At 50.7% G+C, this 24,914-nt stretch overlaps 6 protein-coding genes across 6 annotated transcripts; 4 read left to right on the top strand and 2 right to left on the bottom strand.

Moving 5' to 3' along the window:
• Positions 1-657: 657 nt before the first annotated feature.
• On the top strand, positions 658-5,430 carry PSV08DRAFT_372682 (AraJ, arabinose efflux permease; the record flags this gene model as incomplete). Its single annotated transcript, XM_066093223.1, has 9 exons — positions 658-960; positions 1,013-1,476; positions 1,523-1,592; positions 1,646-1,884; positions 1,934-2,352; positions 3,512-3,653; positions 3,704-3,834; positions 3,890-4,624; positions 4,673-5,430. The coding sequence occupies 9 exons, from the start codon at positions 658-660 to the stop codon at positions 5,428-5,430; spliced, it is 3,261 nt and encodes a 1,086-aa protein (XP_065948833.1).
• Positions 5,431-6,149: 719 nt separating this feature from the next.
• Positions 6,150-7,081, bottom strand: PSV08DRAFT_363986 (uncharacterized protein). The gene has a single exon (XM_014227575.2). It carries the CDS (start codon positions 6,905-6,907, stop codon positions 6,299-6,301), a length of 609 nt encoding a protein of 202 aa, XP_014083050.1. The 5' UTR covers positions 6,908-7,081; the 3' UTR covers positions 6,150-6,298.
• Positions 7,082-10,070: 2,989 nt separating this feature from the next.
• On the bottom strand, positions 10,071-11,807 carry PSV08DRAFT_227065 (Alpha/Beta hydrolase protein; the record flags this gene model as incomplete). Its single annotated transcript, XM_014227576.1, has 2 exons — positions 10,071-10,901; positions 10,953-11,807. The coding sequence occupies 2 exons, from the start codon at positions 11,805-11,807 to the stop codon at positions 10,071-10,073; spliced, it is 1,686 nt and encodes a 561-aa protein (XP_014083051.1).
• Positions 11,808-14,108: 2,301 nt separating this feature from the next.
• PSV08DRAFT_227064 (uncharacterized protein) lies at positions 14,109-15,712 on the top strand. Its single transcript, XM_014227577.2, has 2 exons — positions 14,109-14,315; positions 14,390-15,712. The coding sequence occupies exons 1-2, from the start codon at positions 14,208-14,210 to the stop codon at positions 15,593-15,595; spliced, it is 1,314 nt and encodes a 437-aa protein (XP_014083052.2). The 5' UTR covers positions 14,109-14,207; the 3' UTR covers positions 15,596-15,712.
• Positions 15,713-16,082: 370 nt separating this feature from the next.
• On the top strand, positions 16,083-19,205 carry PSV08DRAFT_206330 (P-loop containing nucleoside triphosphate hydrolase protein; the record flags this gene model as incomplete). The annotated part of the gene is made up of 7 exons (XM_014227578.1): positions 16,083-16,528; positions 16,597-16,629; positions 16,714-18,049; positions 18,174-18,336; positions 18,456-18,516; positions 18,938-19,033; positions 19,088-19,205. The coding sequence occupies 6 exons, from the start codon at positions 16,083-16,085 to the stop codon at positions 19,026-19,028; spliced, it is 2,130 nt and encodes a 709-aa protein (XP_014083053.1). The 3' UTR covers positions 19,029-19,033; positions 19,088-19,205.
• A 2,688-nt stretch (positions 19,206-21,893) lies between these two features.
• PSV08DRAFT_403484 (uncharacterized protein) lies at positions 21,894-24,531 on the top strand (the record flags this gene model as incomplete). The annotated part of the gene is made up of 2 exons (XM_066093657.1): positions 21,894-22,532; positions 22,584-24,531. The coding sequence occupies 2 exons, from the start codon at positions 21,894-21,896 to the stop codon at positions 24,192-24,194; spliced, it is 2,250 nt and encodes a 749-aa protein (XP_065948832.1). The 3' UTR covers positions 24,195-24,531.
• Between the last annotated feature and the right edge of the window lie 383 nt (positions 24,532-24,914).

Here is a 24,914-nt window from a genome sequence, read left to right as displayed (position 1 = left end):
ACTACAGTACCATCCGCACCCTTCCGCCCCACACACACGTCGCCATCGCCATCGCCATCGCACCCCAGCCAACACCCAGTCTCGTGGCCACCGAGGGGTCAGGAAGCGGGGAAAGAAAATGAATAAACATGCAGTCAGCAGAGACAAGGGCGGATTAGAATCCCGGATTCCGAGCTGGCAAATGGGTTGCCTGCGTAGGGCTCAGGTATATAAGGCGGGGGGGTTACGCAATGTAGAAGAGCCGCAAGATGCCTTGTAATGCCTAAATTCTTTTTGGGCTCTGTACTCAGATCTACTACTACTACTACTTAATCGTAAGAAAGAGATTTGACAGAAGGGAATAGTAATGAACAAGATCAAGGAGAAGATCAAGGGGTTGACAAGCAGCGGACCGTTGGAGAAGTCGTCGCGGTGGGTGGGTGAGCATGCTGGATATGATAATACGCCGTTGCCTCGTTTGACGAGGGCGGGATTGGGAATGGGGGTATTAGTGTCGATGGGAGGATTTGTTTTTGGGTATGGATACACCTCTCTCTCTCTCTTCTTCACTATGCCATCCTGTCACTTCCCTTCTTCTATTGCTGCGCTACTTCGCTTTTTGGCTAACATCAATGGCTGCGCAGTTTTGACACTGGTCAAATCTCTGGCTTCCTGGGGATGGTCGACTTCCGACGTCGCTTCGGTCAGAGACACCGCAATGGTGAATATTACTTCTCCAATGTGAGGTCGGGACTCATTGTCGGTTTGCTGTCAATCGGCACACTTTTCGGAGCGCTCATTGCTGCACCAATCGCGGATAAGATTGGTAGGAAGATTAGTATCATTGCCTGGTGTGGTATCCTCTCTGTAGGTTTCATAGTACAAATGACTGCAACGGACAAATGGTACCAGATCATGATGGGCAGGTTTGTTGCTGGTCTGGGAGTCGGGGCCATGAGTTTGCTCGTGCCCATGTACCAGGTATGTGTAGTCGTGGTGGTTGGTAGATGTAACAGGGGTTAACGACGTGCAGGCGGAAACGGCTCCGCGCCATATTCGTGGCGCTCTCATCTCGACCTACCAGCTTATGATCACCTTTGGTATCTTCCTTGCTGCCGTCTTCAACTACGCAGCTGAAAAGCATCAATCTGGTAAAAAGGCTTCATGGCTAATCACACTGGGACTTTCGTTCGTACCCGCTGCTATTCTCGCCTTCGGTATCTTATGGTTCGACGAAACGCCCCGCTTCAATTTCCGCCATGGAAGATTGGACAAAGCTACTAAGACAATGGTAGAGGTATATGGTGTACCTGAAAACAATTACGCCATCCAAATGGAGCTCCAGGAGATGCGGGAGAAGTTAGAAGCTGAGAGCAAAATCACCAATAATCCCATTCAAGAATGGATCGGCATGTGGTCTGCGCCAAAGATGGCGTATCGGATTGCGATTGGTATGGGATTGCAGATGTTCCAGCAACTGACAGGAGCCAATTACTTGTTAGTATCTGCCCTTGTTCGTAGAGATTGTACTAACGCTTTGAAGCTTCTACTACGGCACCACTGTTTTTGCAGGCACTGGTATCAAGAACTCGTTCGTAACACAGATGATCCTGGTTAGTCTTCCTGATCCAAGAAGTTTTTCGAGGTCCAGACTAATCATTAGTAGAATGGTATAAACTTCGGGGTCACCTTTTACGGCTTGTATATCGTTGAACACTATGGCCGCCGCAAGTCACTCATTGCTGGTTCCTGCTGGATGTTTATTTGCTTCTTGATCTTTGCGTCTGTTGGCCACTTTTCATTGGACCGAGAGAACCCAGAGAATACGGAAAGCGCGGCGACGGCTATGATATGCTTCGCCTGTTTCTTCATCTTTGGATTTGCGACGACTTGGGGCCCGATGATGTGAGTATATTCTCCTTCTTTAGGATGCACACTGCTAATGGTTGGTTAGCTGGACAATCTGTGGTGAGCTGTATCCCAGCCGTTACCGCGCGAAAGCCATGGCGTTGTCAACAGCATCAAATTGGTTCTGGAATTTCTTGTTGGCTTTCTTCACCCCGTTCATTACCGGTGCCATCGACTTCCGCTACGGTTACGTCTTTGCTGGAACCAATATACTTGGCGGCCTCATCGTCTACTTTTTTGTTATCGAGGGCCAAGGCCGTACTCTGGAGGAGATCGATACAATGTACTTGATGGGAGTCAAGCCTTGGGAAAGCTCAAAGTGGGTAGTACCCAGTCTTGAAGAGATGAATAGCAAGACAAGGCAGCAGCTTGAGGCGTTGAACCCAGATTTGGCGCTGAAGAAGGAGGTTGTGAACAGCGAGGGAGGTGTCCAGAATGGCGCCAGTGCAGGAGAGATAGAGAAAAGTCCTCGAGACAGTGATATCGCTGGTGAAACAAACGGGAAAGCCCCAGCAAAGGATAAGGATATGGAGCCGTAATTAGGATACTTGGTGCGATTACTTGTGGGGGTTGTCCTGCGGTGAGGTAGAGCAGTCCCATCTCGTTTGTCATGTACATCAATACGGCAAGCCTGGCCCTTATGGCCAACCTAATGAGCATATACGTACATCATCAGCATTCTGACATTGCTAAATCTATCAGCATTAACTTAAGGATTGTCAATTTTTTCGACTGGGCATGGTGTTGTCGAGGACATGCTTTAGGCACGTGAAAGACAACCCCGCTTCGGATGATTCGGCTGAACAACGATCCTGGATCCTTGACTTTGGCAGATCACGATACTGTAATGTTGCGAGGAGTGGGCGGCTGGTTGTTTGTTCGGGAACTTTTGGGTCCTACAGTGCCATGTCATGGGATGCCCACTCGTAAGGTAATGTTTAAAGAGCTCGGAGGTCACTGCATTGGTCTTGTATCTCCTCACACCACATGTTTTGACACTTGACGTAACCTCATTCAGCGCTGACAGCTGTAGTGTACTTACTGTGAGAAAACATTAACAAACACAGAGTTGATTTCGGTCTGGCCGAAACACGACTTTCTTGGGCGGCCCAAGAAAAACCATCCAGTCTAGCCTGCTCATAGTCTCGGCGTTCCAAGCCGCCACCATTCACGCCAAGAACCCTCTCCAGCCAGGAAGATCAGATAAGATGGACCTTATCACTAGTGGATGAACTATAAAATTCCAACACACGGTACATGGGTGCGCCATGTGGTCATCGCACAGACTTGCGGGATGGGTTGAGGCATGGTCGCGTGGTGACAGTCTCGTCGGCCAAGTCACCGCTCTGCTTGGCGGTAAAATGAATTGCCAATAGCACACCGCTGTCGGTCATCCCGTTCGGGTGAATCAGCAGGGTTGCAACGCAGGGTCGATCAGATAAAGTAGCGTCCCAGCCGTACTGTTGTATTGGGAGTTTCCGCGAAAACTCGGTTTTCGACGCGCCCTCTCTCTCACCACTGGTTCGACTCTTTTTTTTCTTGTTGGATGCGATTATGAAAGACTCGATGCGGCCTGATGAGGGTCTTGATGGCCAAGTGCTTCAGAATCGAACTGAGAATCCAGAGTTTGGCAAAGATGCGGATTACGGCCATGAAACTTTTCCAGGCGAAACTTCGGGTGAAGGTACCACTCAGGCTGGTGTAAAGCGGATCGAGGCCGTGAGCAAAGCGTGGACAAAGGCATCGCTCATCGTCGCCTATGTCTCGTAAGTTAGCTGTTCTTGATATACTGTCATCAAACTAACCTTTTGTCCAGCCTTCTCCTCATCGCCAATGTCACCTCCCTCGAGATCCAGGTCACGGGTGCCTTAGTACCATTTGCAACAAGTGCCTTTTCTGCGCATTCTCTGCTTTCTACAGTCACCGTTGTACAGGGCGTGGTCGCCTGTAAGTGCTCATCGTTTTGTGTCGTCCTCGAGCAGCCAGTAACGAAATTGTGTAGCTGTCATCAAACCCCCAGCAGGAAAGATCGCTGATGTTTTCGGTCGACTGGAGTCCTTTACTATCATCGTCACTCTGTACACTCTCGGCTACATCATGGAGGCCGCCTCCAATAGCGTTCAAACATTTGCTGGCGCACAAATATTTTGGTCTATCGGCTTCAACGGATTGCAGGTCTTACAGCAGATCTTCGTAGCTGATACCACGGACTTGTTGAACCGTGCACTATTCTCAACCCTGTTCGATCTACCCTTTCTATGGACGACCTGGGCTGGACCGGAGATCGGACAGTCAATTCTTAAGAACACTACTTGGCGATGGGGATACGGCATCTGGGCCATCATTCTACCCATTTGTTTTATCCCATTGGCAGTCAGCCTCTTCACGAACCAAAGGAGAGCGAAGAAGTTGGGTTTCGAAGTCCCCAGTCCGTTTCGAGGTAATAGCGTCTTTCAAGTCTTGAAGAACATTTGGTTTGATCTTGATGCTGGTGGACTGCTACTATTTGCTGCTGCCATCTCTTTGATCTTATTGCCACTTACACTAGCTCCAAATGCTGACGGGAAGTGGACCAACCCAAGTATGATCGCTATGCTTGTAGTGGGTGGTGTGTTGCTACTCTTGTTTCCGTTGTGGGAGACTAGCAAGAAGCTAGCACCAATAGCATTCTTCCCACCTGGACTGTTCAAGGAGCGAACTATCATTACGGGTGTCTTGATAGCGTTTTTCTATTTCAGTAAGTCACAGCCAACTTGACAACTGAGCATTACTGAGCCTTTCTCAGTGGCATTCTACATGTCGGTCTTTCCATACTTCTACTCTTATCTCCAGATCGTTCAGGGCCAGTCCCTCACTGCTGCCAGCTATATCACACGAGTATTCAGCTTCAGTTCGACAATCTCGTCGGTCGTGGTCTCGCTCATGATCAAGTATACAAGTCATTACAAGTACTATGTCACCTGCGGATCTGCCATCTACCTCTTGGGAATGGGCCTTATGTTGGCCTACCGCACGCAAGACGCATCTACGGCTACACTTGTAGGTACTCAGATCGTCGTCGGTATCGGTGGTGGTTTTCTCAACGTCCCGGTACAGCTCGGTGTTCAAGCATCGGCTTCGCATCAACAAGTCGCAGCGGCAACGACCGTGTGGCTTACGCTCCTTGAAGTTGGTGGTGCTGTTGGATCCGCTATCTCGGGCGCTATTTGGTCAACGTACATTCCTGCAAAGCTTCAGCAGTACCTCCCTGAAGCAAATGCAGCAGACTGGACAACAATCTACAGCAGTATTACAGTGGCTGCAGATTACGCCACCTATCCACCTGGTTCACCTGTTCGCATAGCGATTAATAGGGCATACCAAGAGACGATGCGTTACCTCCTCATTGGTGCCCTTTGCTGCGCTGCGCCTATCCTGCCATTGACATTCTTCCTCAAAAATTACAAGCTTGACCAAATGGATCAAAAAGTGGTTGGTAATGTGGTTGGGAGTGCGGAAAAAAAGGAAAGGGGCAGGAGTTGGAAGTTCTGGCAGCGTCAGTAGTACGTAAGGTTGCGACAGAAGGTTCCTTACTCGTAACAGCACCTGAGGTGGCTAGAATTCACCGACAGCTATCAACCCGTGAACCAAATCTGTGGAATTGCCATATCCGGTTCCGTTAATATTGACAACTATTTTACTATTGCTTGTGAACAAAAAAAATACCGCATTCCGCCACTCGCATCTTGCATCTCTGCCAAGCGTACGTTTCATGGTCCGCGGTGAACCATGAATCGTTGGCAGCCTGCCAAGACCCGGTACGACGTTACTGAGACTTGGCTGCGACTTGGTTCTGTAGCTTAATTCGAAGATGGAAGGTGACGAATAACGCGTCTCAGGGATTGCAGCTTTGCTAGATTCGGTAAGTGACTGGGCACGTATGCGACTCCACCGCATAATTGGGCGAACAGTCGCATCTGTCAACCAGTGCCTAATATGAGTTTTTCGGATCGGCAACCTATTGAAGATCCGAAAATTGATGCTGTGATTTTGTTGATGTACCAAGAAGCTGGAGATGCGTCACGGTTTGAAGCCAAATTCGCAAGAAAGGAGTTTGTCCATCAAAAGATTTGAGATTTCAAATTTTTAATCCCCTAACACATTCACATTCCAAGCGTCGTTTTTTTGCCCCCTTCTACAATCAATATCCATACATAACCATCCATGAAAAACTCCTCAATCTCCAGATCAGTTGTATACATAAGACCTGGCGATACTCGCTGGTAAAAGAAAAGAAAACAAAAAAACTCCGCGCTCAAGTCCGTTGCAACGTCATCCCACTACCGGTTTGCATTCGGTAAATCTCGCAATTGCGGGAGGGAAAAAAAAGGAGTGCCGATGGAGGAAAAAGCCAAGGTAATAAGTATATCACTTAAACTTCGGTGATGGCGACAAGAGTCATCTTGGGTGCATCCTGCTCCTCGACGACTTCTTCGCGCTTCTCCTTCTTCCCCGAGCCACCAGCAGCGGCAGAGCCAGCGGGGACGTTGACACCAGGGTTGACAATGATACCAACACCGGCGTTCTCGGTACCGAGCTCGACCTTGGGCTGGTCCTTGAGGGCCTCCTTGGCGTAGCCGAGAGCAGCGTTGAAGCCGGCAAGGTCGCGCTTGATCCACTGCATGGCCTCCTCAACGGCTTCCATCTTGGAATCGACGGGAGCACGCTTGGCAATGATGTCGTTGATAGCGCGACGGAGGTTGGATCGTTTGGCTGCTGCACCTTCAGCTGGTTGTTCCGCAGGTTGCTCGCCGCCAGCTGCGGGAACCTTTTCTTGCTGACCTTTTGCACCCTCTCCTCCAGCCTTCGCGGCGGCTCCTGAAGCCAATGTAGCCATCAATTCTGATGCTGATTCTGTTGATCCCAGCGAGATTTCACCATCACCGACTACCAGGGCAGGCGAGTAAGCTCCCAAGTTGATGTTAAGGGGGACGGCAGCGACGGTGGCGACGAGCGCAACGAGGATGTGTTGAGCAAGCATGTTTGTGAGTTTTAGGTTTTTTGAATCTTTCGATTAAAGAGTAAAAGATAGGAGTAGTCGGGTAGTGATGTTTCACAAAAATATAGAATAGGTGATTGTAGTAAGTAAATTACTTCGCACGGCGAGGATAGTGAATGAAGAGTATGTGAAGAAGTGAAAGTGAGTGACCGGACTGAAGAACAGAAGAATGTGGATTCAACATCTTCTTATACTGTGTATACCCGACTTCAACAATGACTACGGACGAGCACTGTCACATCCTCTGCCAAGATACGTTAACCAGCTTCAAAGCGGTATGAAACTTTAATGAAGCTGTGCCAAGCCCTACAAGCACAACCTGGCAGAGCTTTTCTTCTCCAACCAGCACTGCCAAGCCTCCTCGACTGTTTGATGTTGGGTTAGAAGCTTTGTAAGGGAAGGCTAGTGTAGAATTCATGCTAGCTGGCGAGTTCAATGCACAGGGATAACGCCCAAAGCGGGCCAACAGCCAGGGTCTTTGGCTTGACCAAAGGCCAAGGTCTCACTATTGATGGTGGCCTCAATGATCGCTGCGGAGTATAGGTAGTCTTGAAATTAGACTGGTAAGACGCTTCTATAGTCTAACTGTTTAGTGTGGGGATGGTAGTAACAACTCGATTCAACACTGAATGGTAATCGCATAGTAGTCGTCCTTGATGGAAATCGACAAGCAGAGTGCCCTTGGAGACGTCAAGTTCGATGACTTATCACGGAGAACTATGGCTGTTGCCAAGCTGAACCCAAGGCCATGACACCTGTAAATTGCGGGCTGAACAGCAATGCCTGAGTTTCCAAGCCTGTCGCTCCTCCACGAGGCTGAATTGCCAAGTATATGTGAAGCGGAGATTCTAGCGACAAGGCGTTTAGGAGGGTCACCTACCGCAACGGGTAACAATAGCCGTTGCCTCAGGCACAGGAGGTTAAATTTCTGGGTGTTCGTCTGAGGGTCAAAGGGATCCAGACTGACATCGCTCGGCGATGTGCTTAAAAAAGGCTAAGCCTCCAACGCAACAATTGGCGTCTTAGCTGCGTGGAGCGGAGTACCAGGGTTACGACTCGGAAACGTAGTGGCGGATTTCAAGACGTGACAGTTGCTTCGCGTATTATTGTGTTGTGGCGCCAAGCGACTCCGTTTGTGGCTTAAATCCAACTAAGTTGCAACACGTGAAATGCTTGGCCCATGGGGAGGTCGCTGAACTTGCTCCCTCTCCAGACACACAGTGGGGCCTGGTTTCGAGGCCTGAGGTGCTGCTTCTTGTGAATGGGCAACCCTCTGCGGAGACTGACGCGTGCCTAGGTTTGGCTGACGCACACCTACATTGCTGTCGATCGCACTTGCAGCTCCATCGCCATTTTGAGATATACTTCAGGTATTAAGACTAGGTATTAAGACTCGCTGGCTTGGTATCAGACCTAGCTGCGATTGTTCAGGAGACGTGTCGTGCCCTATAGAAGGGAAAGTAGTGCGGTGGGGGCGAGGAAAGGAGAGAGGCAATAAGAGACGGCAGTGGTTGTCTGGGTTGCCTCGATTCCCCTCTGTCACGGAGTCTCGACCTTCGAACTCCTGCATTGGCAGATTTTGCCACCACCAAAGTGTATCCTTGCTAGTGGTCGCTTGTGTATTTCCGAAGGCTATTTGCCGATATGTATCGCAGGGCTTCACTAGCACTTCTTCTTCTCGTTGCTCATATCGCGTTCAAGCATCCGCCCAGCTGTACCAAGACTGTTGATAATTCCAGAGGACGGGTACGTCCCCACGGGTAGTTGCGATAATGGCAATGCAGCGCCAAACTCTATTCAAGCTTACATGGGCGCTGTTTCCGAGCGGGAGGTTTCCGAGCGGTACTTGGGATTGCGCTATGGAGCCACTATGCCGATCTTGGGTAGTGGGAAATGGCACGAACCAAAGGAGATCTCAAAATACCCTGCACATGCAGCAGCCGTTTCAACGGAACACTTTGTGCCGACTTGAAACACGATGCACTTCAACCTACTTGAATCACACGTGTGGCGCGATTCTCCAATCATTGCACAGACGAAGAATGGGTGCTGTTACCATCACAGAGAACCGCGTATACGCGCCAAACTACTTCACGGCCGTTTGAAATGCATTGAACAAACAGTTCCAGAACTATTCTAACGTATCAAGCTGCCGGACAAGACCTGGGACCTCAACTTGTCACCTGTACCAAAAGCTCTCGGGAGAAGAGAAGTCTTCGGCAGCGGAGCAGGGCTGTTCAAGCGGACCCGCTACAGCAACCCCGCGTTATGCAAAAATTTCACAAATTAGCAGGCCTCGTAGGAGCCTGTTAGGGCATTACATGTCAACATTGTTTTTGATAACTCGGTCATATATTTTCTAGATTTCAAAATCTTTATCGAACAAGGCTCGGTGGTGTAGTTGGTTATCACGTCAGTCTAACAACCTGTTAGGCCCACTGAAGGTCCCGAGTTCAAACCTCGGCTGAGTCAAAGCCGGAGCTCGTATGAGCTTCAATATTTTTTTGCTGTATTTTTGTGCTTGACAGTGTTGCATGGTCGAAGCGAAGACAGCTGGCTCGTAACACCTTCTTTTGCGTTCAAGGAGTATACTGAAACCTTAAAATGTCCAGCTAGTTATCCTGACCAGTAAGGCATGAAGAACCAAGTTCATTGACGCTTCACTTTTATCGTGAAGTACTAAATAAATGTTGAGATATGGGCTGAAGTCTGAACTCGAACGGGATGGTCATCAATCTAAAAATGATGATCATTGTAGCAATATCCTAAGGATCATTTTCATTTCGGTCCAGGGTATCAGCCTGCAACTAACTGAACAGCCCATCCCGTTCTCGACTTGTCACCAGTGGGGATAATGCTGACGAGGACAGCGTGGTGTGCTCAAATAGTGCCGAGGCAGCAGAGTCTAGAAGATTAATGCGACGACTTTCCGACAACAACAACAACAACAACAACAACAACAACAACAACAACAACAACAACAGTTACGTCAAACAAGCGCAGTGAGGGCACAGATACCCGCCCCAAACGCAGCTAGTAGTTTCAATCACACACATGTAAGCGCAGATATACAAAAAAACACTTTGAATGAAATTTTTCTACCACTACCAAAAAAAAGCCCAGGTATTCCCCCCAAGCCGAGCTTTCAAACTTTGAAGCTATCAGCATTCTTCTTCACCACGTCGTACGAATCCGACCTAAAGGTATCGTCGGTGTAGCTATTGCTATTCGCCCCGAAATTAATCAACTTCTTGCCCTGGCTCCACTGCGGCCAGTTGTCGAAATTGTTGCCGACATTTGGGTCGAGGTTGTGGACGAAGGAGAAGTAGTAGCCTCTGATTGTCTTTCGGGCGTTGTTGGGGAGAATGCCGAAAAAGACTTGAATGAGATCTGTAGCATGGAACGTGCCGAGGAGCGGGGTGCCGTAGTCGTAGGTGGCGATGTAGGACCATGAAGGCACGCCTGGGTTTACTTGGGTGTGTATTTCGGAGAAGAGACGGCGGGTCAAGATGAAGGTCAGGTCGCCGATGATGGCGGAGATGCGCTTAAATTGGGGTGTGAAGTTGTTGAGCAAGCCGGTGCGGAAGGGTGATCCGTCTTCGGTGGTTGTCTGGTAGCTGCTGACTAGATCTTCGATTTGTTGCTGTGTGGCGCTATTGAAGAACTGGGTAGATAGGTAGTTTGCGACTTGGCTAGTTGTGGTGATGTTAAGAGTGAAAATGCCGAATAATGTTCCCTCATCTTCTTGGGTACCGGCGATGAAGGGTATCTTGGTGTACTTTCCGGCTCTCACCAGAACATCGGGTGAGTCTGTAAGAGTCTTTCCATCGGGACGTGGAAGATAGGACAGATTTACTGTAGAGTAAGATGCAAGACTTGGGACGCTGTTGGCGGCATTGAGGAACTTGGTGTATGGGGTTGTGCGGAGACATGCTAGAGTGTCACTTGCGCTCTTACATCCGGCTTCCTCGACGACCTTTCAAATGATTAGCGTCAAGATTATGCGTTCGGTGAGCGGAGAACTTACCTTGTTATAGACAGCTTGGCCCTTTGGACAGTCTACGGGATCGGCAGGAACAATGGAGCCGGAGTTCATGATTCCAGCCCTGAAGAGAGGGTTACCTTTGTAGGTGTTGTCACCATCGTATAGTAGCATCTGGTCCATCACTGAAATAGAGCCAGCACTCTCTCCCCAGATTGTGACCTTGGTTGGGTCACCACCAAAGGCAGCAATGTTGTCTTGGACCCACTCCAATCCTAGTCGTTGATCGAGTAATCCGAGATTAGCAGAGCCATCCTGGAGGACTTCTTTTCCAGGCAAGAAGCCAAATCCTCCGACACGGTAGTTAACAGCCACGAAGACAATGGGCTTGCCTTGCTCAACAGATTCGCGGACTAGGCTGGTACCATCGTACATTTGAGTTGAGCCAAGTTGGAAGCCACCGCCAAAGATCCAGAAAAGTACCGGTAATTTAGCATCAGGCTGTGTGCCGGCTGGCCGCTGCACATTGATAGTCAAACAGTCCTCTCCAGCGTTGGTGACTGTTTGGAAGAAGGGAATGTTGAGTATGTTTCCGAGAACATTAGAGGGAATGCTTGAACCATCTACACTAAGGAGAAATTGGGGGCATGCTTTTGGTTGGCCGGTACCATCGACTATTCCAAGGTCAGCTGTCAATGGTTGAGGTGGCTTGAGTCGTAGCTGGTTGATAGGTGGTTTTGCGTAGGGTATTCCTTTGAAAGACTCGACATCGAGTGCATCGACGCCGACAACAGTGGCTTTGGGCAAAGGCGCAATCACTGTAGGATTTGCACGCTTGGCGAGGGTCGCTGGAGCCGCGTAGGCCAATGGGAGGAGGGCTAGGGCCGCTAGAAACTTCATGATGGGATACTCTCTTCGGCAAGCCCTGCTATGGCACAAAGTGAAGTTGAAAAGCTTTGTGGCTTCTTCATCAATGGCTAAGTAGGATGGTACTTAAACACTTCGTGGATCCAATTTCACAAGCAAGTCCCTTCTCAGGCACCAACCTCGGGCAAAAGGTACATCGACGATGTCCATGTGATGGACTCACTGTGGGCTCTCGATACGATTTCCAGATTTACCATGATCTTAACAGTAACCCTGCTCCGATAGATACTTCCCTGGTTTCTGGAGTGCAGGTCGGCCTCTATTGGGTGAAGTACCCTCCATCAGTCTCGCGTGAGCAGTAGGGTTTGTAGAAACGATGAATACAACCTATCAGATGAGATGTCGCTACACATCAACTAGGGGGATTATCCAGAAGAGGACTGGGCTATTATTACATGGCTTGGGGCGCTTACTCGTACTACTTGGTAGGTCATGGGGCTGACAATCACTGAGTGGACGAATTTGGCACACCATAAATATAGTCTGGCGAATAGTGCCAACGGTAATAAAATGAACGGTGGAAAAATTCATTCTGGTAAACTCACCGTGTTCTCCACCTTCCGGACAGGAGCAATTTGTCGAAGAAGTGTGATAGAATGCGATTCATGCACTTTAGTGAGTGATGACGTATGGAGTGGGATGGATAGTACGGCGTCGCTATCCCGGTCAACAAAGTGTAGTCCCAAACCGTTTTTCGTAGATGATCCGAAGCTTGGCCAGTTGTCATCTGTCGATGCATTAATGGCGGAGGTATTGCCTCTACGGATTGGCTTGGGTAGTCCCGCGTGGCTCAAAATGCGGGGTAGCGAACAGGGGTGGTTTCCCCATACTCTCACTAAACTAGACTGCGGACACATTCCCCAGTATTGTTAATTAACAAAGGCGCCTCGGTACATTTTCTTTGTCGCTATAGAGCAAAACTTGATACCACATGTGACAACATGACGGAAGATCAACCCTTTAACGAACGATGTCCGTAGTACAGCCATGGAGTAAGCAGCCATCCTTGGCAACAGGAACCTGCGTTCAATTGAGCAAGAGATTTCGGCTGCTACTAGCCGTGCATGGGGATTCCTGCGAAACACAAGAAGACTTGTGGGGTATGTTTCTCACCGAAGAAATATAGCTTCTTTGGGTACAGCGTACTCAAGGGGTCCCAGGTGATGACCACTTGCTCCCTCCTATTTCTATACGGCCGCAAATAAAAAGAGGAAGGCAGAGATTGATACCGTCGCTTTGATTTTCTTGGCCACTTTTTCCAATGAGTAATAAGCACTTGTGATAAGGGCGAACATCCAATATCGATTGTGGGTTTTAGCTGCTGCCACCAACGGAGCAGAAATCAGCCGAAAAATCTCTAGTCGTCTGGATATGTTTTAGAAAGAATGGACATTAGTGTTTATTTTCAACTATTGCAAGTCGTTCTTACTATGGTGCCCTCGAGTCACGTGGGGCGACCCATCTGGGACGTTTTATCGATAAGCATGCTACTCGGATTGGTTCGATCTATTTCAAGGGCCCAATCATCGTCGCAATTAGTCCGTAGGAAAAAGGGGTTGATTTCTTTCTACCAGAGCCATACGGTGGCTATGAAAGCTAGTCTCCACAAGCCGGACCGCTGTGCCGCAGGATTCTGTAGGTGTGCAGATCATCAATACATTTTGTCTGTTACTAAATGGGTTGATTATGACGAAATACTCAAGCAACACCATGACAGAAGCACGTCTATCACAACATGGCAGCCCAATAGTAATTGGAAATTGCTATCTGCGCATGAAACGCTTAATCAGCTCTTATCGCAAGCGAGTCAGTCCTGCATCCAGACTCGATAGTGGTGTTGCGTACGCTCCCGGGTAAATGCAAGGTCTTGTGCGGCTGAGTTCCAGCTTTCAGCCCCCATCGGCTACAAACACGAGACAATTGGTTGATCCACTTCAGGCGGACAACAGGATGTCCCCTATATCCATCAGCCTTGCATACAATGGTCACACCAAGTATTGCCGACTCACTTGGATGGAAGTGTAAGACGTGATCCCACATTCAAAAAGACACAGATTTCCTGTTGTACATTTTCAACATTTGCCAACATGATAGGCAAAGTTTGATGGTAGATCCATGGTCTTGAACCAGGCTCCACCCGAGCTCCTACGCCCCACCTGCGCGCACCCGTAGGCTGACATACTACACGAAAGAAGCGCGTTGTTCCTGGCCAGCAAGGATGTTGTGTCTGCGCACAGCACTTTTTTCAGCTCTGTAGCCCCAATGCCTTTCGACATCGCTTACATATAGGCAAAGGACATGGCTGCTTCGCTGCTTTAGCTCTCCTGCTGAAAACCATCTGTCCAACTCTTATATATTCTTTCCCAATTCCTAATGACGTATTTCGAGATCGACATCATACCTTTGCACTTCAATAGCAAATGCATTACTTTTTCAGAATGGGTCGCGTTGTTCACACTCTGTTTCGCACCACTAATAGCTGTAGGTATTGCTCGATGGATGTGTTTGGAAAAACAGCTTTGTGCATGGACTAATATAGTTGTCTCATTTTGCAGCACCTGGCTTCAGGAGCACCTCCAATATCGTATCTCACCGACCGTCAACTCAAATGGTACGATGCCATCTGTATTTACAATCCCACAACTATCATTTGGCGCTATGCTGCCATTACGGACCGGCGAATTCGCGCTATAAATTGGAGCCGACAAGATTTTGCGGCTAGTAATGCGATATTCTGGACCTCGAATGGATGGGACGGCAGTGAACACATGGCCTCTGTGACTGCGCAGTACTGCTTGCGATATCCGGAAACTACGCACGCAAGGCCATTTTCATTGACAAGCTTAAAGACTGTCATTACGACTCTACAAGGAGTCTCAGCTCTGATGACTTTGATCGGAGCCATTTCTGGGTCTACAATGCTTGTAGGTCGTGTTGGATTCGGCGTCGATACGATATTCTTCCCGCTTGCGATCTTGGGACTCTTGCGACTATGCGCCGCCCCGTGGTTAACAGCAGACTACGTTTATCAGGATTATGGACAACGGGCCAACTCTGCGTGGGAGATGACTTCGCGAAGTTCACCGAGGCCTGTCGATAAAGATGGTGAGATCAATGTCGATGAATCTCGCACTGCACTAGACCCATTACTAGTGTCAAGGTTCCAATCCGCCGGCTTTAGGTCTCCCGAATCCTCGTGGGGCAGCCGTACATTCCGCTTCTTCTTTCTGGGCCTAATTTGGGGGGTTTGGGTGTTGGCGGTCTTTTGCATTCTACCAAGTATAGGTGGTGGAGTCACACACTATACCACTACTTCTTTCTTACTCAGCTTGTATTACTTCCTTTTCACCAGTGTAACCGCCATCACTTACACTTTGTTCTTCTTGCGAGGCAAGACGACAAACACCATATTGCCGTGCATATCCAGCACATGGTACAGGCTCTACACCGTTTTGTTCACGGGTCTTATGATCGGCCTTATTGTCATTGCGAGCATAGAAACAAACAAGACCATTGATGGGAGTTATACCAGTTGGGAGCCAATGGAGGATTATGGATGTTTGAGTGCCAGTGATTGGTGGTTGCTGGGGCCATCGTCTCAGATAATGGGCTTTGCATCCACGGAGGAGTTGGACAAAAAATGGCTAACGCAGGATCAACAAAGCTTGCCAGTGGCGAAAATCAATGGAACTGGCTCTTATGCCCCAGAGAAGTTCTGGTTGTACAATTTCACGGGCTACTGTTTAGGACGAATGAACTGACATGCCGCATCTGTAATGGACAGGACTAGATAATATGTACCGGGTTACACACCAGAAACCCATAACGAATAGATTTGGTTTCGAAGGATATCTCGGTCAATGAATTTTAAAAGACGAGCTCTAAAGAACTGATTTCGCCATCTCATGAGTCCTGCCTTTGCAAACCTCGCGCTCTTTACACCTCTGGAATGGCTAGACTAAGATAGGCTAGCGCAGAACGCGACACTGAATGGGCAATGACGATGACGCGCTTCCCACCATTCATTTTCACACCCATTCACACAATGCAAAGCTGTACTTGAGAACTACATGCCAGCATCCTAGATAAATTCTCATAAGCATCTTGCGACTCCCATAAAAGACATGCGCTACAGTAATACTTGAGCACACCAAATAAACTACCCCACCACATCCCACCACATCCCACCCAGCGCCCGCTAAACCCACCACAACCAACCAGAACCACCCAAAAAAGAAACAAAACAAAATGCCACAGCCAACCGACATCCCTTCGTTTGCGAGCAGGCAACTGACGCTGCTCTCCGCCGAACTCGAAGCCGAGCTCTCAGAAACCAACGAGCTCCTCACGTCGCACACGCCCTCTGCGCTAGCGCGCGCAGGCCTCGCGATCCTAAACCTTAACATCACCTCTATACGCACAGGGTTGGGCGGCAAAACCGTGCTCGAGCTCGGACTCGACAGCGCAGTCGTAAATAAAGGCGCGGCCCCGGATATCCCTGAACACGGGATCCGTGTGGGGGATATTGTGGCGGTGCAGGAGCAAGTTGGGGCGAGTGCGAAGAAAGGGGAGAAGAGGGAGGCGGCGAAGAGGGGGTCCGAGGGCGTGGTGTTGAGGGTGAGACGGGAGAATGTCGAGGTTGTGCTGGAAAAGGAGGAGGACGATGATGTCAACGCAGGTAGCAGGTTGTGGATGTGGGTTTTTACTACTGTTTTAAGACGAAGCATTTGGACTCGATTGATGAGGCTGATGTGTGTTTTAGAGTCAAGTTGGCCAACGATGTGACATACAAGCGGTACGTTTCTATTGTTTCCCGCCCCCTCCCCCCTTTGTGTACGAGCGCTTTGAGATTCTGACGTGGATGTTCATGATGGGGTAGGATGAACCAGACTATGAGCAGGCTACAGAAGCTAGGGGATCAGGACTATTCTCCCTTCATGCGAGTGTTGTTTGGACAGGCGTCGCCGTCTCCACTCCCAACGGATCTTAATGATCCTTCGAATCCGCTACACAAGCTCGAGTGGATCGATCCTTCCCTGAATGATAGCCAGAAAGAAGCGATTAGGTTTGCGTTAGCCTCGAGAGAGGTCGCTCTCATTCACGGACCACCGGGAACAGGCAAGACTCATACGCTGATCGAGTTGATTTTGCAGTTGCTCAAGCAAAAACTACGTCTGCTAGTATGTGGTCCGTCCAACATATCGGTAGACAATATCGTCGAGCGGCTAGCCTCTCACAAGGTACCGATGGTGCGCTTGGGACATCCAGCGCGGCTACTGCCCTCAGTTCTCAGCCACTCTCTAGACGTACTCACACGGACTTCAGAAGCAGCTGCATTGGTAGAAGATGTGCGCAAAGAAATGGACGAAAAACAGGCATCGATTCGCAAGACGCGTAATGCAAAGGAGCGACGACAGATCTACACTGAGCTGAAAGAGCTGCGTCAAGAGTTCCGAGAGCGAGAAAAGGGATGCGTCAGCAACCTGGTCACAGGCAGCAAGGTAGTGCTGGCCACGCTACACGGTGCTGGTGGGTTCCATCTCAAGGGGCAAGAGTTTGACGTTGTTATTGTGGATGAGGCAAGTCAGGCGTTGGAAGCACAATGCTGGGTGCCTCTTCTGTGGACAAAGACAAATAAACTAGTACTTGCAGGAGACCATTTACAATTGCCGCCAACGATCAAATCCCTGAACTCCAAGGAGGCCAAGACGGCCAAAAAGAGCAAGGACAAGAAGACCAAGGGTGCAGAGGATAATGCGGATAGATCCATGTTAAAGCAAGGAGAAGGTATAACACTGGAGACGACACTGTTCGATCGACTTCTGGCCTTGCACGGCCCGTCGATCAAGCGTATGCTAACGACGCAATACCGAATGCATGAGAAGATCATGCGCTTTCCGTCCGACGAACTTTATGATTCAAAACTTGTGGCTGCAGATTTTGTCAAGGCGCGACTGCTTAAGGACCTAAAGTACGAGGTGCAGGAGACAGAAGACACAACGGAGCCGCTCGTCTTCTGGGATACCCAAGGCGGAGATTTTCCCGAAAAGGTCGAAGACGAGGGCGTGATCGGGAAGGGTGGCAAAGGTATGAGTCTTGGCGATAGCAAGTCTAACGAAGCCGAGGCGGCGCTGGTTCGAATGCACGTCAGAAGTCTGGTGGGTGCCGGGGTGAGGCCTGAGGACATTGCAGTTGTTACGCCATACAATGCGCAGGTACGTATATGCCCGCCAGTCCCCTTTCCCCCTTGTAGCGACTTTTTCGTAGGCGGAGAAAAGTCCCACCGAGTCCACACTAGGCAGGGACAAGCGGGGAATGCTTAGGTACTGATGTGGCTAGCTCGCATTGCTGGCTGGAATGCTCAAAGAAGAGTATCCTGGCATGGAGCTGGGATCCGTGGACGGGTTTCAAGGAAGAGAGAAAGAAGCTGTCATTTTCAGCACGGTGCGGAGCAATGCAGAGCATGAAGTGGGATTCCTGGGCGAGAAGAGACGACTCAACGGTAAGTCAAGACTCGTATTGCGACAATGTCAGGTCATGTTTAATATGGCACGCATGAAAAATGACAGCTGCAGAAGGCCTTGTGTGGTGATAATGTGCTAATGAGGATTACCGGATTAGTGGCCATGACACGCCCAAAGCGGCATCTCTGTGTGATTGGAGATTCGGAGACAATCAGCAAGTAAGTGTACACACTGTGGATTGCCGAATCCATAACCCCAGCAGCCCACTTTCCTTCCTGTTTATCCTTTTGCGGCCTCGTCATCCAACGTCTTTTTTTTGGGGGGGGGGGGGGAGGGGAGGGGTCCTGAAACTTGAGGCTGTGTGCAATGGCGCTGCGTACCGCGTGCGAGTGCAGCGGCAGTCCGAGCGGGCCCCCAAAAGATGAAACTGCCGTGATACACGCTCCCCTGTGTTGTCACAAGCAGCATATCCACCGGTCCCATGCCCTGTCATCGATTACATCCCAGGCCGTCGGAACACGATTTTGATGCTCCGAGGGTGCGGGTGACAGTTTGGTCGTCGTCATTGTACAAGAGTGAGTTTCAAGAAAAAGGGAACATGAGTTTGCTAACGTGTGTGGCACTATCTTTTGTGTGCAGGGGTTCAAAGTTCCTCAAAGCGTGGATGCAGCATCTGGAAGATCACGCTGATCTTAGGTACGCCAATGTGACGGAGGTCTACGGCGATTAAATGGGGTAAGTAATGTCACCAAACGGGACGACGGGGGAGATAATTGACTCGGTCAGCAGTAACAAAAGGCTGTAACATGGCTGTTGCCGTTGTGAGAGATATTTCCGGTGACGAATTCTTCCGGATCGACAGGCGAGAAAGGCGGCATCACAAACAAACGCTGTTAGAAAAGTGTGCGGTTATCGTGAAAGGGTAGTGTGCGTGTGTGTGGGACAGAGTAGGTGGGTGTGGGGAAGAAAGAGCCAGACATGGGGGGGGGGGGGGTTCGTGTGGGTTATTATTGGCTAAGGGGGTCCAAGCGCTGTGGCGGCCACGACTCTTGGTATAGTTTGGTTCAGTGGTAGTACCGAAGCCACTGCAGGCGATTGTGCGGTAGGCCCATGACTCTAGCTGCAGTAGTTCAGCGTCAAAAAAAAGGCGAAGGAAGGCTGAGGACTGCCCAGAGGGAAACCAAGTTGGACCATACGAGACCCCACTGCAAGTGAGACGAAAAGGCCCAATTGCTCTCTATATGAGGCACAGTAAGTGTATGTATGTATACGTAGGCTGCGCGCTTATAGTGTGGGAACAGTCGGCACTCTCGGCATACATAGTAGGTATGGGTTAGTAGAAGAACGGCGGCGGACAGGGATCGTATGTTGCAAGAGCACAGGCCCGCCCCGGGAACACTGAGACGAGAGAAGAAGAAAAAAGAAAAGAAAGAGGGCAATCGAGACAGAAGGAGAGAAAAACATGCGAGTAATGTGCTTTCGGTGACGCCGCCACCGAACTCTCCATGGTGTGCCGGAAGGCCAATGTGTGCGTGTGATGAAGCGGGTTTGAGGGTTGGCTGTCATGGGCGGTGCGAGTCGTGAAATCAATAGAATCCAATACAATGGCGCAGCGCAAGCTAAGACCGAAGAACGAAAGACAAGCCGCGGGAAAAATGCGAACACAGTGCGAGACGAAGGTGGGGGTAAGGGAGGAGCAAAAAAAGAGGGGTGGGAACAAGAGAGCTCAAGTCCAACGGCCGCGCCATGCTCTCTGCCACGTTGCAGGGCCATCTTTTGCTCAGGGCAACGCAAGAAAAATAGAGAGAGGGTCCAATGCAGCAACGCAAGGCTGTTCACAAAAGGTCTCTTTTTTTTCTCTCTTTCGTTGCTCTTGCGGCTTATACTACTTGGGGGGGGGTACCTTTCTTACATGGGCGCCAAGGGATTGCAGTAGAGTACCAAGCAGAGTCACGATAGACGGTATAACGTATGGGATGTGGGCGCGCGCGCCTGCAGGCTGGCGCGGGCGGGGGGTGGGTGTGTGTGGTTCGCACTTTGCTGTGTGTTGCGCCAAAGAAGAGCGGTTCGCGGCCCTAGTGTCAGCGTGTTCGATGGGCCTGATGGGGTTTAGCGCGGTACCCTCTCAAACGCGTTAATGCACATATGGGAGAGGGCAAACAGGGGTGGTGGAGGTAATAGCGAGGGTTTTCCTTTTTCCGTCCTTGCCGGAGTTTGGGGGAAAGGGACGAAAAAGAGTGGCCGAAAAAGGTGTCTGTCTTGATTGAGGAAGCGGGACATGGGCAGGCGAGCCTGGGCAGGCTTTGGCCGATATGGTGTTTGAAGCACGAGGGACGATGGTGAGGGGAGGGAGGGGGTTTGTTGGCGAAGGGGTGTGGGTCGCGAGGAGACGTAGGTACATGGAGAATATGCACCTAGAGCGTGGCCAGCGCTTGTGTCTTGTGTTCTGGCTTTGTTCGGGAAACGGGGCAATTATTGATGGTCGGGTTGGGTAGGTAGTCTAGTAGTGGTGGTGCGTATGTGGTGTAGTGGCCGCGGGGTCTGGGGCGTGTAGGCAGGCAGGCAGGCAGGCCAGCCAGAGAGCAGCGAGCGAGGACGTGTGGATAGGTGGCCAGGATGCGGGTGCAGGCAAGGAACAGGGTGGAGAGGAATGAATGAATGAACCCAAGGCCGACGTTTCAGATGGACAGAGGCAGAGGGCGTCGGGGCGCGTGCATGGCACTGGATTTAGCGATTGCAGGCGGGCTGGTCGGAGGTGCAGGTGGCATACGGGAACCATGGCCAGCCAGGCGCAACAACGACCATGCAGGCCGTCGAGTGCATGTGTTGGCGACCACCTGTCTCCCATGCTCCATGCTCCATGCTCCATGCCGCTCAAGAGCTGCCAGCCTCGACGCCCCGTTATTGGGCTATCGGCCAGCCCATGCCTGCCTTGCCGGCCATACTGCTTGATTCGCAACGACGCCATTGCCTTAATAGCCTCCAGCCTGCCCGCACCCGCCATGCCCGCCCGCCGACAAACCCTCCCCACTCTACACAACACACCCTGGTCCGACCAGGTCCACCACCACACCTCTCTTGGATACATAGGCCCTCCACGCGCCCTCCCCCATCCCCGCCCCGTCATCCTCTCTTGCTCTCCTCCAACTCTCCCTCCCGGCCCTCGGTGGCTCGACACGCCCCATTGCCTGCCTGCCTGTCTGCCTGCCTGCCTGCACGCCTGCACGCCTGCTTGTTTCGTTTAACCTCGTCGCTCCTTCCGTCTATCCACCCACCCACGCACCCATACACTCGCCTTGGCCTTCCTTCACCCTCGCCCGTTTCTCGTCTTAATTCCTCCGCCCACCTTGCTTTTGCTTCACATTTGCTTTTTTTCTTTATTCCCCCACGGAACAAAACCACAAATTCCTTCTGCCGCGCTTGCCCCCTTCGACAACCCTTCTCGAATGCACATCACCTTGCATATTTGGTGATGGTCGCTGGAAGAGCCACTACTTGAGCTGAGGCACCCCTGTCGCTGTTGTCCCGACTGCAATTTCCAGAGGCACCCCACTTGACGATTGCTCATCCACAATCGCCGCCTCCCCCCATCCACATGCTCCAGCGAGAAGGCTTCGTCGTCGCCGATATGAGTCCATCGGCACCCTCGCCTGCGCTGTTGCGCCGCGCCAGCTGGAAGGCAGAAGCAATCCGAAAGGGCAACTTGAAGATCAGCGGTCCAATCCCCATCACCGAGGACATGCCGCTCAATGACGAGGAAGAGAAGAGATTTGCTGAAAACGGCACCTTGAGTGATCCTCCCCAGCCGCCAGTCGCACCGCTGGAAGAGCAGCGCCAACGGTCGGCGACTCCCCCAAGACCAGCCCATCCTGCCCCGGCACTTCCCGACCATCCAATGCCATTGCGATCAAATCTCGTTGTAGACCAGCCGCAGCAAGAGGAGGAAGCACGCGACCATGCTCCGTTGAGATCGCCGCGCAATCTGCAACCCATCAGCATTGTACAGCGCGACAGCATAGTCCCATCCACCATAGCCCCATCTCCATCGCCTTTCCGGTCAACGCCCGAAAGTGCGACGGCAGCGGCGGCGGCAGCAGCAAAGGCGACGCAGAGGAAGCGCAAAAGTGGGCTCAGAAGTGCCATTCGCAAAATGTTCGGTAAAAAGACGGCCGAACCAGAGCATCGGCAGCAACAGGATGAGACCACCCGCCGTGGTCATAGCTATCATAATAGCGTAAGTAATGTGTGCAATACGCGACGACGCCTTATTTCTAACACGATGTAGGATCCCGGCTTGTTAAGATCGACACCACCAATAGAACAACGGCCAACGCCGTCACCAGTTGGACCGCGTATATCTGATTTGCCCGTCAAAGAGCTGGAGCCATTGCACCCCTTGGGCCAGCACCTGCCGTACCCAATGAACGTGAATGCGCCGCCAGCAAGTCCACCGGACGAGTATCTCACCTTTGATGTCAATCGGCCGGGGCGCCGAAGAGCTACGCTTCCCAATGTTCCAGGCCTGGCCGCTCAGCGTCACAGTATGGACGAGTCGCGACCAAAGCTGGCGCCTTGGCAAGAGCGGATCGAGGACGGCAACATGTCTCCTTCTCGAATTGGTATTGCACTCTCCAGCCCCTCGCACGGCACTCCAAGAGCCAACAAGCGGAGGTCACGCAGTGCAGATGCTCTTCGCGACATGGCCAAGGACCTTGCTTCGACCGAAAGGAGACGCAGCGCTGAAATCAAGTACTGGCGGGAGAGCAACATGTCTGGCAGTGTTTACAGTCGGCCAGCAACAGCAAAGACGGTGGAGACGTTCCGCAGCGTGCAGATGCAGGAGCCAATGATCCGGGAGCCAGAGGCGGACTCATACAAGGAAATGAGCGCCACGCTTGTGCAAGCAGATGATCCGCAAACACCCACGTCAGCAGGGCTGGACCGGTCAAAACAAGAGGAAAAGGAAGGAGACGCCTATGCAGCCGTTTCTGATTTCAATTTCGGTGATTTAAAGAACGGCCGAGAGTCCGGGCCGGTGCCGGCAGAACCACAGCCAGAACAGGCACGACATGTCGAACCCGTCCCTCAAGCCGGCAGCCAAGAAATCTCACCGGTAGCACCTCTTCCGGTGCCAAATCCGAATCGACTATCAATGGAAGAGCGGCTCATGCATCTTGAAAACCAGTACTCTAATCTCGAAACATTAACTCGCCGCCTTTCATCCCGAAACAATAGACAGACTATTATACTTGAAAACGCACCCCGGAGCCTTCGCTCGAGAGACCGAAGCACCTCCGTCTCTGCCTCGCGGTCTCACTCACGCTCTGCACCGAGCATCCACCAAGAGCCGTCTCATCTTCGTCATCAGAGCACCAGCAGCGAGTACGTAGAAGAGCCTGTGCATGCGCCGAGCTCTCCTACTTCAACTCTCCCGGCCGCTAGTAACAATGAACAAGCCAAGGCGCTGCAGGACATGCGTGCAGTGTTGGAAGTGGAGCGCAACGCGCGAATTGCGCTCGAGCGCCGTGTTTACGCACTGCAAATTGAAGTATCAAACTTGCAAGCTCTGGTAAACAAGCTCGTCGCTGGCAGCGGGCCGACATACCCCACGCCCTCACCAGACATGCTCATTATGACTTCTGAAGATGACCAGCGCGTGAGCTGTTCTACGCCACGCGCCATGGCACACAATCAGAACACCTACTACTCCCAGCACCAGCGACCACACGACTGGAGACACGACGCTGAGAGCATGTACTCTGAGGACTTGGCCCTTGAGTCTTCTGCCACAGGAGAGGCTGCGTCGCCCGATGAGTGGGCGACGCCCAAGGAAGAAGGATTCTCTAGCAGTGGGTTCTTCCATGCTCGTGACGATGGCATGAAGGAGTATTCATGAGCTGTTGTTTCATTTCTCTTCTTTTCCCTCTCTTCTCCTTCTTCTCTTTTCACCCGTTTTCCTTTCTTGTTTCTGCGTTTGACAAGCGATTGCAAAAATGCGAGATTGCAGTTTGGATGGTGATAAAAATCATGTTTTGACTAAGATACCCCCACCGCAAGCATTTACACTGGCGGACGCGCACTGCACTGCGCGTGCATGTTTTTTCTATGTTAGTTTTTTTTGATCAGCTTGATTGCAAGGAGAGTTTTGGTTGAAGGGTTTTGTTGCTGCCTCTTGATGATTTTGTTTAGATGTCTTGTTTTTGGGAATATCGTGTGTATGTATGTGTGTGTGTGTGTGTGCATGTGTGTGTGTGTGTGTGTGTGTGTGTGTGTGTGTGCTTGATGAGTGTGAGGTGCGGATTGGTGATGGCGATGCATTACATGGTAATTAATTAGTCCTTTAGTATTGGACGTTTTAGAACTAGAGGATTACGGAAATGGATATCTTATACGTTAGATGAATTGCCGAAGAAGAGTAAGAGTGCCTGTGTGCAATGAGTACAATGATTATCATAGAAAGCAAGCCATGCAATGTCGACAGGGTTCGGTTCAATGCTGAAAACCAGTCATGAGGATTCCTTTACTTCGTGGTTCTTACTTGCAACTTCATTGTCTCATATCACGTGATCATCGCAACTTAACTGTCTTCTCCAACAGCAAACTTAGATAGACATTA

The sequence above is a fragment of the Bipolaris maydis genome (genome assembly GCF_028858645.1).
Source record: "Bipolaris maydis strain C4 unplaced genomic scaffold PSV08scaffold_10, whole genome shotgun sequence".
NCBI classification, from domain to species: domain Eukaryota; kingdom Fungi; phylum Ascomycota; class Dothideomycetes; order Pleosporales; family Pleosporaceae; genus Bipolaris; species Bipolaris maydis.
The sequence above is the reverse complement of the archived record's forward strand: the minus strand, read 5'-3'. Positions and strand labels throughout refer to the sequence as shown.

Bases quoted from the DNA above. Each gene is read 5' to 3' on its own strand.
- PSV08DRAFT_363986 (XM_014227575.2), bottom strand. From the start codon at position 6,907: ATGCTTGCTCAACACATCCTCGTTGCGCTCGTCGCCACCGTCGCTGCC.
- PSV08DRAFT_227064 (XM_014227577.2), top strand. From the start codon at position 14,208: ATGACGTATTTCGAGATCGACATCATACCTTTGCACTTCAATAGCAAA. The intron at 14,316-14,389 runs GTAGGTATTGCT...CTCATTTTGCAG, and splicing joins GTTTCGCACCACTAATAGCT to CACCTGGCTTCAGGAGCACC.